General features: G+C 48.2%; 1 protein-coding gene across 1 annotated transcript in view; it reads right to left on the reverse strand.

The window, feature by feature from the left end:
• Nucleotides 1-3,880: 3,880 nt before the first annotated feature.
• Nucleotides 3,881-17,949, reverse strand: part of MYL10 (myosin light chain 10) — a 46,483-nt gene continuing 32,414 nt past the window's right edge. Inside the window, exons 6-7 of the mRNA XM_015407990.1 lie at nucleotides 6,133-6,181; nucleotides 3,881-4,112 (exon numbers count right to left, since the gene is read on the reverse strand). Coding sequence (XP_015263476.1) covers nucleotides 4,014-4,112; nucleotides 6,133-6,181 — 148 coding nt within the window. The 3' untranslated portion in view covers nucleotides 3,881-4,013. The remainder of the gene's footprint in view (nucleotides 4,113-6,132; nucleotides 6,182-17,949) is intronic.

Here is a 17,949-nt window from a genome sequence, read left to right on the forward strand (position 1 = left end):
TGACATTTTACCAATGAAAATAGGAGAACTTCTCAGACATTACATCCACATGTACCAGGAGCCTACCAACCATCCACAGACAATGCGCACTCTAAGCTGTGGAGTCTTGTGAGCAAAAAATCTACTTTGTGAGCTACTAGCATTAAAGATGTGAGCGAGCGATTTGGTTACTGCATAAATTAGTTTGCTCTGGAGCCAAGACAAAAAATGTGTGAGCTGGAGGCTAAAAAACTGTGAGCTAGCTCACACTAGCTCAGCTTACAGGGAACACTGTCCAGAGATCCTCCTGATATGTGTGGTTGTTGCCATTTTGGACTTTGAATGCCTCTTGAAAACACAAGGTAATTAACTTCCATAGCTAGGGATGAGCATGATCTAGAAAAATGCGGTTTGGTGCATGGTTCATGGCATGCCGGGTTTGCCATACATGAGCTGTCATGAACTTTTAAGAGCCAAACAAACCAGTTCAGTTTGTGAGGTTCATGGCTTGGTAAAACACATACACACACCGGCATGCTTGAGACACCAAACTCACAGGGCATCTTCAGCTGACTGTCCTCTACCTGCCCTCCAAGACTGTAAACTAAATATGAGCAGTCAGTGTGATACCGTGGTAAAAAAGGCAAATTCAGTCTCGGGTTGTATTAAAAGGGCCATGGCATCAAAATAGCAGGAGGTCATAGTCCCTCTGTATACTGCCTTGGCCAGGCTGCACCTGGAGTACTGTGTACAGTTCTGGAGGCCTCACGTCAGAAAGGATGTGGGCAAAATCGAGAGGGTGAAGAAGAGAGTGACGGGAATGATCAGGGGTCTGGAGACTGAGCCCTACAAGGGAAGGCTAAGGGCCTCGGAAATGTTTAGTTTGGAGAAGAGGAGATTGAAGGGGGACATGATTGCTCTCTTTAAATATTTGAAAGGCTGTCATTTGGAGGAGGGCAAGGAGCTGTTCCAGTTGGCAGCAGAGGTTAGGACCCAAAGCAATGGGTTTAAATTACATGCAGAAAGGTATCGGCTGGATATTAGGAAAAATGTTTTCACCATCAGAGTAGTTCAAAGATGGAATCAGCTGCCTTGAGAGATGGTTAGCTCCCCTTCACTGACAGCTTTCAAGAAGAGACTGGACGAATATTTGTCAGAGATGCTTTGGGCTAGTCCTGCACTGGGCAGGGGGTTGGACTAGATGGTCTTTATGGCCCCTTCCAACTCTATGATTCTAAGGGGGGGGGGGTTGGAAGCCCAGCAGAACTCAGTGCCAATGTGGTGATGCCAGCACAATCAAAATCCAATCAAGGGGCACATTTCTGCAGGCCCAGCAGAACCAGTACAATGTACAAAGTGCCCAATGGTACCAGTGCAATCACAGAGCGCCCAGAAGAACCCAGTGCCACTGGCATCGCAAGCTTAAAAGGATTCATCTCAAAGCACAGAGTCACAAAGCCAAGCAAGGGGGGTGGGATTTTGCAAGCTGTGCAAGAAAGGAATGTGGGCAAGGGGGGAATCCTCTTGAAACTGGCATGACTAGTATGAAACTGACATCAGGGTTTCCGAGGCTGGAGAATTCCACCCACCCCTGTTGCTTTGAAGTTTGGTAAGCATTTTATTATAGCAGAGACAGTCTTTCGGGAAATGTATCCATTCACGAACCAGCACAAACCTTCATGAACCGCTTGAAAGTTCACGGAAAGTTTGTGCTGGTTGACCTGCCACGAATATCACTTCCCAAGCTACGAACCGGTCAAACCTCATCACGAGCTTTAGTTCATGAGCCGGTTTGTTCACCAAACTACAATTTCCAAGATCCTTTGAGGGATATGACAAGAATGGAATAAAGCTGATAGAAGTTTGTAATACTGATGGGACCAAAGATTCAAATCATTTCCTGATAATATGTAGAGCTATGCACAATGGCATTGTATATTTATTTCCAGCCCACAAAAGGAAATCCGTAATGAGGGTAAAGATATGCCATAAATAATCAAGTTGGTAAAAAGAGTTCTGGAACAATATTTAAGTTGGCCAAGACTTCTGTTCTGGAATGGCAGATATCAGCAATTTATGAGCAATGGTTATATTTGTCTTTTTTCATACTACTTTACGATTAAAAAACCAACTTCAGGCTGCCATCTGGAATAGTGTTTATCATACATATAGTGTGTAAATTTGGATGTGAGCTCTAAAGTAGCTTCAGATTGGCAAAGGGAAAAGATTTCTTATGCAGGTCAAGACCATAATCCACCGATCTGGCCAGTTACGTGACATCCAGACAGAACAACTGTACTACACACTACTTTGCAAAGTTACCAGACACCACAACTGCCCCAGACTGTGCCTACCCAGACACTAACAGCAACAAGTCACTTTTTTTACTCCAACTTTGATTTAATTTCATCCATTTCCAGTTCATTTTTTAAAAAACTAATTCAGAATCCTCATTTTGATTTTTGAAACCCTAAGCCTGGGATCCCCAACCTTTATCAGCCTGTGAGCACCTCTGGAATTCTGATACAGTCATGGGTGCAGTTACAAAATGGCTGCCACAAAATGGCTGCCACAGGGGGCAAAGCCTTGCTAGGCAAATGCCTCACCAGGAAAAGCCAGAAAAGGTGTCAGTGGGCCCCATGGGCCCCACCTGTCTAAGCAGTTTGGGGCCCAAGATATTTATTTATTTACTTACTTCATTTATACCCTGCCTTCCTCCCTAATGGGGACCCAAAGTGACTTGCATCTCCCCGGCTGGGTCCTTTAGTTCTTCACTGCCACATAACAAGCCAGCAGGGGGAAATGGTGGAGGCCCATCGACATTTAACCATGGAGTTTAGAATGGATTGCCTTGACACAATGATGGTTGGCGTTCCATCTGAAGTGATACTATGTGTTGGCATGACAGCAGTGCCATTGTCCCTACCTCAAACACCCCCAAGCAGGTTTCTAACTATGGCTGGCACCTCTAATTTTGGTTCGGTAAACAATGGATTTATCCTTGATTTTGTTTGCTGTTTTTAAAAAGATTTTTTTAGATGTTTTGCTTATTTTGTAGTTAATTGTATGTTGTAGTTTTAATCTTTTGTTGTAAATTGCTTCATAATTTATAATAAAATGCCCCCCCAATAAAATGCCGTCCCACATCCCCCACAGGACATGGATTTTAATCTTATAAATAATCTTGTCAAACCACACATACACAGGTCTTTGTGCTTCACACACTTTATCAATCTTTGGCTAGGTGAGAAAAGATTCCCCGTGGCAGCCAGGAAAGTGTTTATAATGCAAGATCACAGTCGCCATTTCTTGCAGAGGCAAGGAGATCTCTTTCTGAAAATACATTCATATTCCTATGTGCAAGTTCTGGAAGTTCTGAGACTGCCAAAGTGTGATTAGAAGGTTGGGGATTTATTAATCGAACTAGCATCCACACAGGCTTTTCATCAATGCATACTTTCCCTCATTTATCTCCCAGTGTTTAATAAAGAAGAGCAGTGTAGTGTAATGGTTAGAGTGTCAGGCTAGGATGTGGTTTCAAGTCCTCCCTCAGCCATGAAGTCCTCTGGGTGAGCTTGGTCCAGTCTCTCTCTTTCTCTCGGCCTAATGCACCTCGCAGGGTTGTTGTGAGGATAACACAGAGGAGGAGAAAAGAGTGTATGCTGCACTGAGCTGGATAAAAATTTACTAAATAAATAAGTACACAACATCATGCTGGCTGGTAAACCATTTGGTGAATGTCAGAAGTAACAACAACAAATCATAAAAAAGAGAGTGTTTCTAGAACATTCCACTTTCATACTCCTGACAAGAATAACAGCCGAAAATGAGAATATGTGAAGGGGGTGGGGAATGGGACAGAAACGTTGTCTTCAGCCATTATAAAAAGAAGATTATTTAGTGTAATGGTTTTAATCTCATTCGGATCATTTTACAGGATTCAGCTCCACGGCACATCAAAATGGAACCCTGCGGGATAATCCAGAGAGGCTGTGGTGAATAATGCTCTCTTGACGGTTTGTCTTTGACATCTTTCAGTCCTTCTCCTCTCCGTGTGTAATAACATAAACAAGGTTCTTGTAGTCAAGGTTACCAGAGGGATCCGGAGGAAAGGCAGTAAAAGTCTGCTTGACCTGAGAAATAAGTAGGAAATAAAATTTTTAAAGTACAGGATGCCGGGAAAGAACAAGCTAATTTCCCCTCAGACACACGGGATTCTAGGCAAGTCCAGGTCCTTGAGGATTTGAGCCATTGTTCACACTGGAAAATAACGCTTCAGTTGAGTTGGAGAGCCAAATGTGAGAATATTTATTTATTAATTAAAATATTTATATCCCACCTTTCCTTTTTGGCACAAGGCAACTTACAAATCCAAAATTTAAAAGAAACAAGGTACAATAAACCCCCCTTTTCCCGCTGCACTGTTTTCCTGATCCTAAATGGATCTTGCCATCCTCTGGATGGAGCCTGGAGTTCTGGAATTACAACTGATCTTCCCGACTACAGAGGTTCGTTCCCCTGGAGGTAATGGCAGCTTTAGAAGGCAGACTCTGTGGAACAGGGTTGCCTAGGGTTGCCAAGTGATTCTTCGCCGGGAGCGGGGGGCTCCCAGCTGGTGTCGGGTGTGTTCGCGCGCACATCACCCGGAAGTGACGCAGGCACGCTGGGGGTGGGGCCACGGCCATACAAGGGAAAACCAAGTGACTTCCAGGTGACGCGCACGCCGGGGCGGAGTTCCCCCCGGGCCCCGATTCCAATGCGGTGGAAATCGGGCCTCCGAAGCGGGGGTTTACCCGCCCCCTGCCCCCACTTGGCAGCCCTAGGGTTGCCGAATCCAACTTTGGAAATTGCTGGAGATTTGGGGTGTGGAATTTGGGGAGGGTGGGATTGGGGGAGGGGAGGGACCCCAGCGGGGTGCAAAGCCATAGAGTCCACCCTTCAAAGCAGCCATTTTCTCCAGAGGAATTGATCTCTGTAGGCTGGAGAGCAGTTGTAATTCCAAGAAATCTCCAGGCCTAGCCTGGAAGTTGGCAACCCTAGTATGGAATAAGAAATCCCACAGACTTCCCCTTCTCCTCAAACTCTGTCCTCCCCAAGCTCCAACCCCAAATCTTCAGGAATTTCTCAAGCTTGAGTTGGCAACGACAGCCAGTGGAGTCATTATTTGCCCTGTTGATTAGTCTGTGCATGTAGAAGAAGAGAGAAGAGAAGAAGAGATTGGATTTATACCCTGCGCTTCACTACCCAAAGGAGTCTCAGAGCGGCTTACAGACTCCTTTCCCTTCCCCTCCCCACAACAGACACCCTGTGAGGTAGGTGGGGCTGAGAGAAACTGCTCTTTTTCAAGGATAGCTGTGCCAGAACTATGGCTTGCCCAAGGTCATCCAGCAGGTGCAAGTGGAGGAGTGGGGAATTAAACCCGGTTCTCCCAGATTACAGTCTGCGTGCTTAACCACTATACCAAACTGGCATTCTGAACTGGGCCCCGCAACTCGCCGGCAGTTAACTTCATGCAGCTGCCATCTGACTGTGAAGAATGCAAGCTGAATCAGCTGCAGTTTCCAGGTTACCTTCCTGGGCAGCCCAATAGTGCTCAACAGGATTGCCCAAGAATGGTATGAGACCAAATGACAGACATGGGTTTTCTATTGAAAATGGCAATTATGCCATCAGTTTTTCTCATTGATCCATAATGTATAGCAGGAGACCCCAACATTGTCCCCATGGTGCCCATGGTGGCTGCTGACACCTTTCATGGTGCCCGCTAAGTGTTTTTACGGAGTGGGTGGGACAAGGTGGGGCTTTCATCCAACAGCAGGCATTTTGTGGCTGCGCCCACCATGCTGTGTTAGAATTCAAAATTTGCCCATAGGCTCAAAAAGACTGGGGACTCCTTATGTATAGCTATAGAAAGTCATGCATATCACATTCAGTATCCTAGCCTTGCTTTGTGGTATCCTCTGATGTGACGTAGCTCTGACCATGAATGGCTGTTTTCATGTTTGTCCCTAGAAACCAAACGCCCACAGATCCCTGTGGCTCGTCATGCGGAGTTTCAACTTTGAAATCCGAAAAATGGAAATGCTCTCATGCCAAATGGAAAACTTTCATATTTGAGTAAAGGGTGTGTATGTGTATGTGAGGGAACCTTACCTCTTCCTCAGTGAACCGATCGGCCTGCGTTGTGAGCATTTCTTTCATGCTGTTTAAAAGAAAAGAAACAAATAAATTGATTTAAGGACGAGGGTGGGAAGGCTCGTGGCTGAAATGCAGAATCTGTTCATGCAGGTTCTGGAAGCTCACTGGAAATTGGTTGCTGCTTGGTGAAGCAATCGGGTATAAATATAGTGCTTCTTGTATTATCACCAAAAGCGCAGAGGTGTCTTCATTCATACTTAAGTTCTCTCAGGGCCTTTTTTGTAGAAAAAGCCCAGCAGGAACTCATTAGCATAATAGGCCATACCCAACAGCAGAAACTCATTCGCATAGACCACACCCCTGACAGTGCATCTCATTAGCATATTAGGACACACCCCATGCCTTCTCTTGGCTTGCCCGGGCACCCTTGGAGAGGCTGGGGAAGCCCCCCCCCCCGGCCCACCCGCCTCAGAGTCATCAGGGCTAAACACCAGGCCTTCCCTCTGTAGCCACGCATGCAGAGGTTTTGGCTGTACTGGGTGTGGCCAACTCTGAAGCCAGCCGGAACTTCATTCCAGGGCCGGCTCACCCACTAGGCGAACTAGGCATTTGCCTAGAGCGCTGGGCCCTGGATGGGGTGCCGAACTGTGCCTCCCCCCCCCCGCCAGAAGCCCGTGTGCTATTGCTGCTCCCAGCCACGTGGCATGGGGGGGCGTGAAAGGGGAGCGCAAGGCCACCTCACCTTCCCCGTCTGCCTGGGGTCGGCTTTTGTAAATCCAAATGTGGGGTGTTTTGGTTTCGGTGCCCGGAAACCTCGCCACCTCCTCCTCGCTCGCCTAAAGGGGGAGAGAAGTAGGACTTCCTTCTCTCCAGGCTCTGCCTGGAGGTTGGCAACCCCATAATTGGGTGCGCAGCGGCACCAGAAGGTAGCCCCGCCTAGGGTGCAAAAAAACCTCAGGCCGGCCCTGCTTCATTCCTGTGCGTTCCTGCCCAAAAATAGCCCTGCGTTCTCTCCTGTCTCACTGTAATCATCACTAGAATTTGTCTCCAGTTTTCACCTCAATGAAATGTTGGTGCAAACTTGGTGGTTCTGGCTCAGGCAAAAAGTGTCTGAAGAATTTGGAGGGAAGCAGAAAATATCTGTGGCAGGAGAAATGTCTCCGCTTTCCAATCGGATAAGAAGCCAAAACGAAAAAAAAGATATAGTGCTGGAACCCCCAGGTCAGAGGGCAGTCAGTCAGTGAGTGTTCCACATTACTAGGTATGGGTGTGAAAGCTGGACAATGAAGAAAGCTGACAGGAAGAAGGTTGATTCTTTTGAAATGTGGTATTGGAGGAGAGTTTTACAGAATCAGTGGACTGTCAAGAAGAAAAATCAGTGGGTTCTCGGTCAGATCAAGCCTGAACTCCCCCAGAAGCTGAAAATTATTAAACTGAGGCTATTGTACAGGAAAACACTGACTGGAAAAGGCAACAATGCTAGGAAAAGTTGAACACAGCAGGAAAAGAGGAAGACCCAACATGAGACTCAATCAAGGAAGCCAGGGCCCTCGTTTGCAAGAGCTGAGCAAGGCTGTTAACCATAGGACCTTTTGGAGATCATGAAGTCATAAAGGTTTAAAGGTAAAGGTTTCCCTTGCTCGAAACCCAATCGAATCAGACTCTAGGGTTGCGGTGCTCATCTCCGTTTCAAAGCCGAAGAGCCAGCGCTGTCCAAAGACGTTTCCATGGTCATGTGGCCGGCATGACTAAACACCAAGGCGCACGGAACGCTGTTCCCTTCCCACCGAAGTGGCACCTATTTATCTACTTGCAAGTTCTTGCTTTCGAATTGCTAGGTTGGCAGGAGCTGGAACTAGAGACAGGAGCTCAGTCCGTCATGCGGCACACTCAGGTCTCAAACTGCTGAACTACCGACCTTCCACAGCCTGCAGTTCAGCCTCTTAACCACGTGAGCCACCGCAGCTCCTCATTAAGTCATACGATTGCCATAAATCAGAAGCAACTTGACAGGACTAAACATACATCCGTTTAGGGTTTTCCCACTGCATCCCTAAATTGCTGTCAGCTTCACCTAAAGGAAGTTCCTGAGGTGGAACGTCCTACTCAGGTGCAACAACTGGTTGAAACCAATCAGGAACAAATTTATGGCAGGTCAAAGGAAACTGATTTCCGTAGTCTGGAGATCAGTTTTAATTCTGGGAAACCTCCCCTCACCTGGAGGTTGGCCACACTATCAGCGAGTGATCTCATCAGGTATGTGAAAAACAAGGAGCCTTCCGGAGGTTAATTCTAAAACACAGTTTTTTAGAAACGGAATTTATAATCCCCAAGGACTTGCCAAGCACGATGAAGGCCTGCCCATGTTGAAGATCTCAGTGACATGAGAACCAAAGAGAAAGATGCATATTGCAAGTGCAACACCATTTAACAAAAAAAATTCTACTTGTCTTCCTTCATTTCTCTGACTATGGATTCAGAACTTCAAACGTTTCTTGTAAGAGCCATACACTTCCAAACTGTCCATTTTGTGTTTTGATCTGCACCTTTGGAAACCAGATGTCCTGAAGCATCTGTCTGGCCAATCTATGGATGCTGGACTAGATGAACATTTGTTTGATCCAGCAGGGCTCTTCTTTTGTCCTTACCTGAGGAATGTCAAAGGAAGCAAAAGGGAGGGGAAAAACCCTGAGGATTGATTTCTATGGGATGGAGTTCACGGGATACTAGGTACATGACAGTCTTATGTAATCTGCGTGTTCTCTCATGCTGTGCACCCTGGTCCTGCTCCAGATCAGACCACAGCACATATGCAGAAAGAGTTTCAGCCTCCTGTTCCTGCACTGTTGCCCCAAGCAGAAATGGTCGGGGGGAGCTATTTGGCCCACTGCAGAAGACCAGGTGCTCACATTCTTACCTGAAGCTGCCTTACGCTGAATCAGACCATTGGGCCATCAAGGTGAGTTATTGTCTATACTGACCGGCAGGGTCTCAAGGAGAGGTCTTTAACATCAACTCCTACCTGAACCTTTTAAACTGGACATGCCGAGGACTGAACCTCAGACCTTCTGGTCCATACACAGAAAGGGATAACAATGAAGGACGGACACAGGACTTTTAGGCTCTGCTGTTTATATTCTTTCTTTCAATATCCATGTATATGGGAGGCTGTAGGGATGGGGCTGTGGCTCAGTGGTAAACCATCTCCTTGGCATACAGAAGGTCCCAGGTTCAATCCCCAGCATCTCCAGTTAAAAGGACTAGGTAGGAGGTGATGTGAAAGACTGCAGCCTGGGACCCTGGAGAGCTGCTGCCAGGCTGAGTAGGCAATACTGACCTTGACAGGGGTCATTTCGTAGAAAAATAGGTGCAGGAGCTCATTAGCATAACTCATTAGCATAACTTATTTGCCTATGCCACACCCCCTGACATCACCGGAAGTGTGTCAGAAGGCAACACCCACCGCTCAGGCTCCACTGGACTGTTTTGGATTGCAAGCTATGGGGGGGGGGGGGAACGTGCAGATCTGCCCTCGCAGAGGAGGGAGAGCTTGTACCTGAATAAAACTTGGTCTTAAAGGTGCCAGGGGACTGTTTTGGACTGGGGGCCCGGGGGGGGGGGCTCTGCAGCTTACCTGGCTGCTATTTGCTTTGACTGAGGGCTGCTGGGAGCAGGGGGTGGGGCTTGTTGCATGTGCCCGCCCCCTGGGCTCTTTACTGCCGGAGCTCCGCTCCTGGGCGCTCCTGCAGGAAATGACCCCTGGATCTTGATGGACCAAGGGTCTGATTCAGTATTTGGCAGCCTCGTGTGCTCATACCTGCCAGTTTAACAATTCCTGTGTGCATCTGACAAAGCGGGCTCCAGTTCACAAAAGCGGGCTCAATCTCTCCTTATATATAATTGAATAGTGGGTGCCAAAGTTCTAAAATGCACTCCTTTAGTGTATGGACGCTTGAACTGTCAGTCAGAAAACGCTGGCTGGGTTGACTGGCTGCTTTGTGCAGTCCCGCCCAGTGTTTCAAGGTCTTTTGCATATGGAAGCTGATTGGACTTCACTGCATTCCACACCTCAAACTCACCCCCCTCCCCGCAAGGCAGTTGGAATGTCAGTTGCATATGGAACCTTCAAGGTCTTTTGCATATGGAAGCTGATTGGACTTCACTGCATTCCACACCTCAAACTCACCCCCCTCCCCGCAAGGCAGTTGGAATGTCAGTTGCATATGGAACCTTCAAGGTCTTTTGCATATGGAAGCTGATTGGACTTCACTGCATTCCACACCTCAAACTCACCCCCCTCCCCGCAAGGCAGTTGGAATGTCAGTTGCATATGGAACCTTCAAGGTCTTTTGCATATGGAAGCTGATTGGACTTCACTGCATTCCACACCTCAAACTCACCCCCCTCCCCGCAAGGCAGTTGGAATGTCAGTTGCATATGGAACCTTCAAGGTCTTTTGCATATGGAAGCTGATTGGACTTCACTGCATTCCACACCTCAAACTCACCCCCCTCCCCGCAAGGCAGTTGGAATGTCAGTTGCATATGGAACCTTCAAGGTCTTTTGCATATGGAAGCTGATTGGACTTCACTGCATTCCACACCTCAAACTCACCCCCCTCCCCGCAAGGCAGTTGGAATGTCAGTTGCATATGGAACCTTCAAGGTCTTTTGCATATGGAAGCTGATTGGACTTCACTGCATTCCACACCTCAAACTCACCCCCCTCCCCGCAAGGCAGTTGGAATGTCAGTTGCATATGGAACCTTCAAGGTCTTTTGCATATGGAAGCTGATTGGACTTCACTGCATTCCACACCTCAAACTCACCCCCCTCCCCGCAAGGCAGTTGGAATGTCAGTTGCATATGGAACCTTCAAGGTCTTTTGCATATGGAAGCTGATTGGACTTCACTGCATTCCACACCTCAAACTCACCCCCCTCCCCGCAAGGCAGTTGGAATGTCAGTTGCATATGGAACCTTCAAGGTCTTTTGCATATGGAAGCTGATTGGACTTCACTGCATTCCACACCTCAAACTCACCCCCGCTGAGGTCACCACAGCAAATTGACACTGTTTGCCCAAAGCCAGAGCACTCCCCCAGAGCCTCTTTCTAGATCTCGTTGTATTGCTTTCACAACGGGCTTTACTGCTAGTTTCACTATAAATCCTTTAGCACATCAGGCACAAGTAGACCCTTCCCCGCAGTTGGGCTTCTGAAGTTCAGGATCAGAACAGCCTCAAAGCACAGGAACCTCTCTTTCTTCAGAAACCCGCCAGTTTGGTGTAGTGGTTAAGTGCGTGGACTCTAATCTGGGAGAACTGGGTTTGATTCCCCACTCCTCCACTTGCACCTGCTGGATGACCTTGGGCAAGCCATAGTTCTGATAAGAGCTGTCCTTGAAAAAGAGCAGTTCCTGTCAGAGTTCTCTCAGCCCCACCTATCTCACCGGGTGTCTGTTGTGGGGAGGGGAAGGGAAAGGAGTTTGTAAGCCACTCTGAGCCTCCCTTGGGTAGTGAAGGGCGGGGGATAAATCCAATCTCTTCTTCTTCTTCTTCTTCTTCATTTTACAATCCCATGCATACAGAGTTTGGGGGGAAAGAATGTGGGGCAAAAGTTAGAATGGGGCTGTGGGGAAGGGAGAAAGATCAGATCTAATTATAAGCTTCTGATGTATAGCCCTGCAGCCTCGGGCAGGGTTACATCTGAGGAGGACAAAGTGAAGGATCCCAGCACAGTTTCCATTATTTATTTTATAGAGAAACGAAGGCTCAGATTTTCCAAAATGAAAAGCTGGGAGCTTTGGGAGACTTTTTTTTAAAAAATGTTTTCCATATTATTTGTCTCTCCGGGGTGGGGATGGGGAGTTAAAGACTTTCCAAATGAATTTACACAAACCATTGTCTGACCCCATCAGCCTTGATGTGGGACAGGAGATGACATCCATTGTGGCCAGAGTCAGCGAGTCCCAATATTTTTTGAAAAACTATATTAGCTCTTTGGAAGGAACCACAGCTAAGTCTAAAGGAACAGTCACATGACTTTAACGTGTCTGTTGCGGCTGTCTCCTAGATGGGCTTTGAGCGTCAGCAGATGGCGTTAACTTTCAACCTGTCCTCTGGAAAAAATGACATGTATTGCATTTGGGGTGGATTTTCATCGCAAACTAAACCTCCAGATGTAAAAAAAGTTTTGTTTGCTTGTTTATGGTTGTCATGAAGGGTTGTATGTCTACTAAAGTAGTTCAGGGTTGGGAAATACCTGGAGATTTGGGGGCGGAGCCTGAGGAGGGAGGGGTTTGGAGAAGGTTCAACCTTTTCCCTTCAGTAGTGGTCTCAGGTAGATACAGGGGTGTCCCGTATAAGGATAGACTTTGCAACTGTAATCTTGGGAAACCCGATTCTATTACCCATATCCTTCTTCGATGTCCTAAATATTCCGTTATGCGCAATAGTCTGATTCGCACTCTTCTCCTTTTGCAGAGAGATTTTCTGGATGGGGATTTAAATTTTTTTCTAGCAGACAAGAGCCCGGCAATAACACTATCTGTCGCTGAATTTTGGACCTACGTATGGAAATCAAGAGGAATACTCTGTAAATCTTGTAAACCATGTTAGGATCTTGGGATCGGGAATACTGGTCGCTGTTGCTTTTTGTACCTACCCTTTAAACTCTGTCCTTTGTTTGATTTACTTATACTATGCCAATAAAGGTTTCTGGTTCTGGAGAAGAACAAGAACTCACCGGATTATAATGACATAGATTGGGGGGGGGGTCTCAAGGCCCCACCTGGAGGTTGGCAACCATGATCTCTCCAGAGCACTTACAAATGGTTCCCCAGATCACTGTTTTCTCAATATACTCATGGGGTGGGGGAACCCTAATGGCAAAAATGCATATATTATTTGGGGTTTATTTTCTACCCAGCAGCCTTCCTTTTTACTGCAGTTATACATATATCTTGCAGCTCTTCTGAACTCTGCTCTCCAATGTGGCACCTGCCCCATGTTTCAGGAAACTGGGCAAGGTGCTCACCTACTGAGGCTTGTGGTTGGCTGGCCATTCCCACCTTGGAACAACCTGGAACCCACATATTTGAAGGACCGTCTCTTTCCATGTGTCCCTGTGCGGCAGCTACGGTCATCAGACAGCCATCTGGTGGGTTTTCCACCACTTAGAGTGGTCCGTCTGGCACCAACCAGAGTCCCGAGCCTTTCCAATTGTGGCTCCAGCTCTGTGGAATGAGGCCCCGGAAGAGGTGGGGAGGTGGGACCTCCTTGGAGAACTTCAGAAGGCACTGCCAGGCCTGCCTGTTTGCCAGGGCTTTTGAAGGGGTCTGAATGGTAGGCAAATGGGGGCGGGGGAGATTTAGGGTTGCCAATGCCAGCCAGGGAAACTCCTAGAGATTTGGGGATGGAGCCGGGGGAAGACAGGGACCTCAGTGGGGTACAATGCCATAAAGTCCACCCCCCATATCTTCCATTTTCTCCAGGGGAACTGATCTCTGTGGTCTGCAGATGAGCTGTAATTCCAGGGGATCTCTAGGTCCCACCGGGAGGCTGGCATTCTTAGTTACGATATATTTGTAAACGTGGTGTTTGTGGAGTCTTTTTACAGGTACTGTGGACTGCCAAAAAAAAAAATGTGTTCTAGATCCAATCAAGCCCTAACTCTCCCTAGAAGCTTAATGATTAAACTGAGGCTGTCGTACTTTGGTCACATTATGAAAAGACAAAACTCATTGGAAAAGAGAATAATGCTGGGAAAAGTTGAAAGCAGCAGGAAAAGAGGAAGACCCAACATGAGACAAATTGACTCAGTCAAGGAAGCCATGATCTTCAGTTTGTAAAACCTGAGCAAGGTTGGTTGCCAATGATAGGGTGTATTGGAGGTCATTAATTCACAGGGTCGCCATAAGGTGGAAGCAGGCAAGGGTGTAGACTTTCCAATTTCCCGGGGGGGGCTGGGGCTGGACCAGAGGCATTGCTTTGCTAGGAGCAAGGGTGGCTCCCGGGGGAGGCTGAGTACCTTCCTGAAAATTTCGGCGGGGGCTCACGCCCCGTCGCCCCCACGAAGATTACGCCTATGGAAGCAGGGCTATTTTTGGGCAGGAACGCACAGGAATGGAGTTCCGGCTGGCTTCCAAGTTGGCCACACCCAGCAGGAACTCATTAGCATAATAGACCACACCCAACAGCAGAAACTCATTAGGATTGGCTACATTAGGGGTGTGTGGCCTAACATGCAAAGGAGTTCCTGCTACAAAAAAGCCCTGGGTTTTGACAACAAACAAGGTAAACAGAATAAGAAGCAAAAGGTGGGTGTGGCTGGATGAGCACACTTCTGGTAACATGGGGGAGTGCCGCAGGGCTCTTTTTGTAGCAGGAACTCCTTTGCATATTAGGTGACACACCCCTAATGTAGCCAATCCTCCAAGAGCTTACAGAGCTCTTCTGACAGGGGCTACTGTAAGCTCTTGGAGGATTGGCCACATTAGGGGGTGTGTGGCCTTATATGCAAAGGAGTTCCTGCTACAGAAAGAGCCCACAGGCCTAATATGCCAATGAGCTCTGCTGTCAGGGGTGTGGCCTAATAGGCTAATATGTTTCTGCTGTTGGGTGTGGCCTATTATGCTAATGAGTTCCTGCTGGGCTTTTTCCACAAAAAAAGCCCCGGGTGGAAGCAACTTGACAACACATAACACATGCATGTATCCCTGGCAAATGAAAAGCGACTATGCCCTCCTCATCTTCTCAGGCATTCCACAAAGTGGAAGCTGCAGTGGAAAAGGTATGAGATTCCCGTTGATGACACGGAAACCACCGTATGTGTGTGTGTGTGTGTGGGGGACTAGCAGGAGGAAACCTGTGGTCCGCACCTGGTACGGGGGGCATTAGGAGGAGGAGGAGATTGGATTTATACCCTGCCCTTCACAACCCAAAGGAGTCTCAGAGCAGCTTACATTCCCTTTCCCTTCCCCTCCCCCTCCCCACAACAGACACCCTGGGAGGTAGGTGGGGCTGAGAGAGCTCTCACTCGAGAACTGCTCATGAGAGGACAGCTCTGAAAGAACTTGCAACTGATCCAAGGTCACACCAGCAACTGCATGTAGAGAAGTGGGGAATCAAACCCAGTTCTCCAAGATTAGAGTCCACGCTCTTAACCACTACACCAAACTGTCTCTAGGGAAGAGGCAGTTCTTTTGATATGTTTTTAGGGGAAAGAGCCCACTTACTAGGTTGAATTGATTTGTGTCTACTGTACAACATCCTCAGTCTTATATTTGTGGGGGTAGAAAGCTTATGCTAAATAATAAAATAAGTTTGTTAATGGAGGAGGGAAGAAGATCAGAGAAGCCCTGCTGGATGAGACCAGTGTTGCCTCTAAACTGAGTTGGTGTGAGCTAGCTCACAGTTTTTTAGCCTCCAGCTCACACATTTTTGTCTTAGCTCAGGAAGGAGGGCTCCAGAGCAAACTGATTTATGCAGAAGCCAAACCGCTCACTCACAACTTTAATGCCAGTAGCTCACAAAGCAGAATTTTTGCTCACAAGACTCCACAGCTTAGAGGGAACATTGGATGAGACCAGTGTTCCATCTAGTCCAGCATCCAGTTGGCCAACCAGCAGAAAAGAACAAGATTCCAGTGGCACCTTAAAGACTAATAAAATCTGTGGCAGGGGATGAGCTTTCAAGAGTCAGAGCTCACGTCTTCAGTGGCCAACCAGTTCCTCTGGAGACCCAACAAGAAGGCATAGAGGCCTAGGCCTTCCCCTGATGTTGCTTCCTGGCTCTGTGATTCAGAGGCTGACCGCCTCTGAACATGCCGGTTCCTTTTAGTCACCATGGCTGGTAGCCACTGCTAGACCTCTCCTCCATGAATCTGTCTAATCCCCTTTTAAAGCTGTCTATGCCTGTGGCCATCTCTACCTCCTCTGGCAGCAAATTCCATATTTTTATCATTCGCTGTGTAAAGAAGCATTTCCTTTTGTCTGCCCTGAATCAACTGCTTATCACCTTCGTTGGATGCCTTTGAGTATTTTGGAAGAGGGAGAAAAAGTCCTCTTGGTCAACTCTCTCCACCCTGTGCATAATTTTATAAGCCTCTATCATGTCTCCCCCCCTTGGTAGTGGTGGTGGAAAGTGCCATCAAGTCTCAGCTGACTTATGGCGACTAGGGATGCCAGCCTCCAGGTGGGACCTGGGGATCTCCTGGAATTACAGCTCACCTCCATACAGAGATCCGTTCCCTTGGAGAAAATGGATGCTTCGGAGGGTGGACTCTGTGGCATCGTACCCCACTGAGGTCCCTGTCCTCCCAAAGCTCCATCCCCAATTCCCCAGGAGTTTCCCAACCTGGATCTGGCAACCCTATGCCACTCATCCCCTGCCCTAGCAACCCTAACATGGCGACCCTGTAGGGCTTTCAAGGCAAGAGACGTTGGGAGGTGGTTTGCCATTGCCTGGCTCCACATCATGACCCTGGTATTCCTTGGAGGTCTCCCATCCAACTACCAGCCAGGGCCAATTCTGCTTAGCTTCTGAGATCTGATGAGATCAGGCTACCCTGGACTATCCAGGTCAGGGCCTCCCTTCCTTAGTCATGAATTTTTTTCTACTAGGTCCTTGGGTTGCCAAGTCAAAAAAGCTACTTACCGGGGGACTCCCGGTCCGCGGCTGGAGTGTGTGCGCGCCACACACACGCCACCAGGAAGTGACGTTATGACGCTGGGCACGCTGGGGGCGGGGCCATGACCATCCGAGGGAAAACCATAGAGTTTTCCCTCGGATGACCGTGGCCCCGCCCCCAGCGTGCCCGGCATCATAACGTCACTTCCTGGTGACGCGCACGCCGGGGTGGGGTTCCCCCCAGGACCCGAACCGCCGGCGGCGGGAAACGGGCCTTTGGGGCGGGGGTTTCCCCGCCCCCCGGGGGGACTTGGGAAGCCTACTAGGGCCATAACAGAGCTTAGGCTGGGTGGCTGAAACTCCCCAAGTCAGCTGGCCTTCAATTGGTACACATTGGCAGAATCTGTTGGTACCAACAAGGCAGGCATTGTAAGATGACTCATAAAAACGTGGTGTCAGTTGCAACCCTTTCCCTCAACATGCTGATTCACAAGTATAGGGTTGCCAAGTGGCACCTACCTTGCCGGCGGGGGACTCCCATACAAGTTTTCCCTTGTATGGCCGTGGCCCCGCCCCCAGCGTCCCCGGCGTCATGACGTCACACGCTGGGGCGGGGTTCCCCCCGGGGCCTGATTCCCCGGCGTCGGGGAACGGGCCTCTGGGGCGGGGGGTTTCCGCCCCCCGGAGGGACTTGGCAGCCCTACATAAGTAACCCTCACGTATTTCAACTGGACCTTTACGACCTCCTTTTGGAATGGCTGGGGCAGTTTCACCCATGCATGAGGAGGCTACTCCATCTCTTTCTTAAATTAAACCCTGTAGGGAATGGCTGCACACTCTGTGTGTGTGTGTGTGTGTGTGTGTGTGTGTATTTTAAATTACTGAGGAAGAAAAAAAAAGTTGTCATTGTGTGCTGGCAATCGGTTCTAACAGCCTTCCGAATGAGTCACGAGTTTCCAAGCGAGAGGTGAATACGCAGTGGAAAAAATGAAATTCCCCCGAAAGGATGTTAATTATATGAAAGTTCTTATTAAAAGGTCACGCATGGCCAGTTGTGGGGGCGCCGTCCCGCCGTTTCCTCCCCCACTACCTTTTAAAAACAGGGAGCATCATTAATTAATAGCAAGCTTTGTCTTGAAAGAGGCAAGGCTTTCAAAGGACTGCGTGAGCATCGCTTTAAAAAAAACCAAAAACCCCTGAACTT

This window comes from Gekko japonicus, unplaced genomic scaffold (genome assembly GCF_001447785.1).
Source record: "Gekko japonicus isolate JY-2015 unplaced genomic scaffold, Gekko_japonicus_V1.1 scaffold1, whole genome shotgun sequence".
Taxonomy (NCBI): Eukaryota; Metazoa; Chordata; class Lepidosauria; order Squamata; family Gekkonidae; genus Gekko; species Gekko japonicus.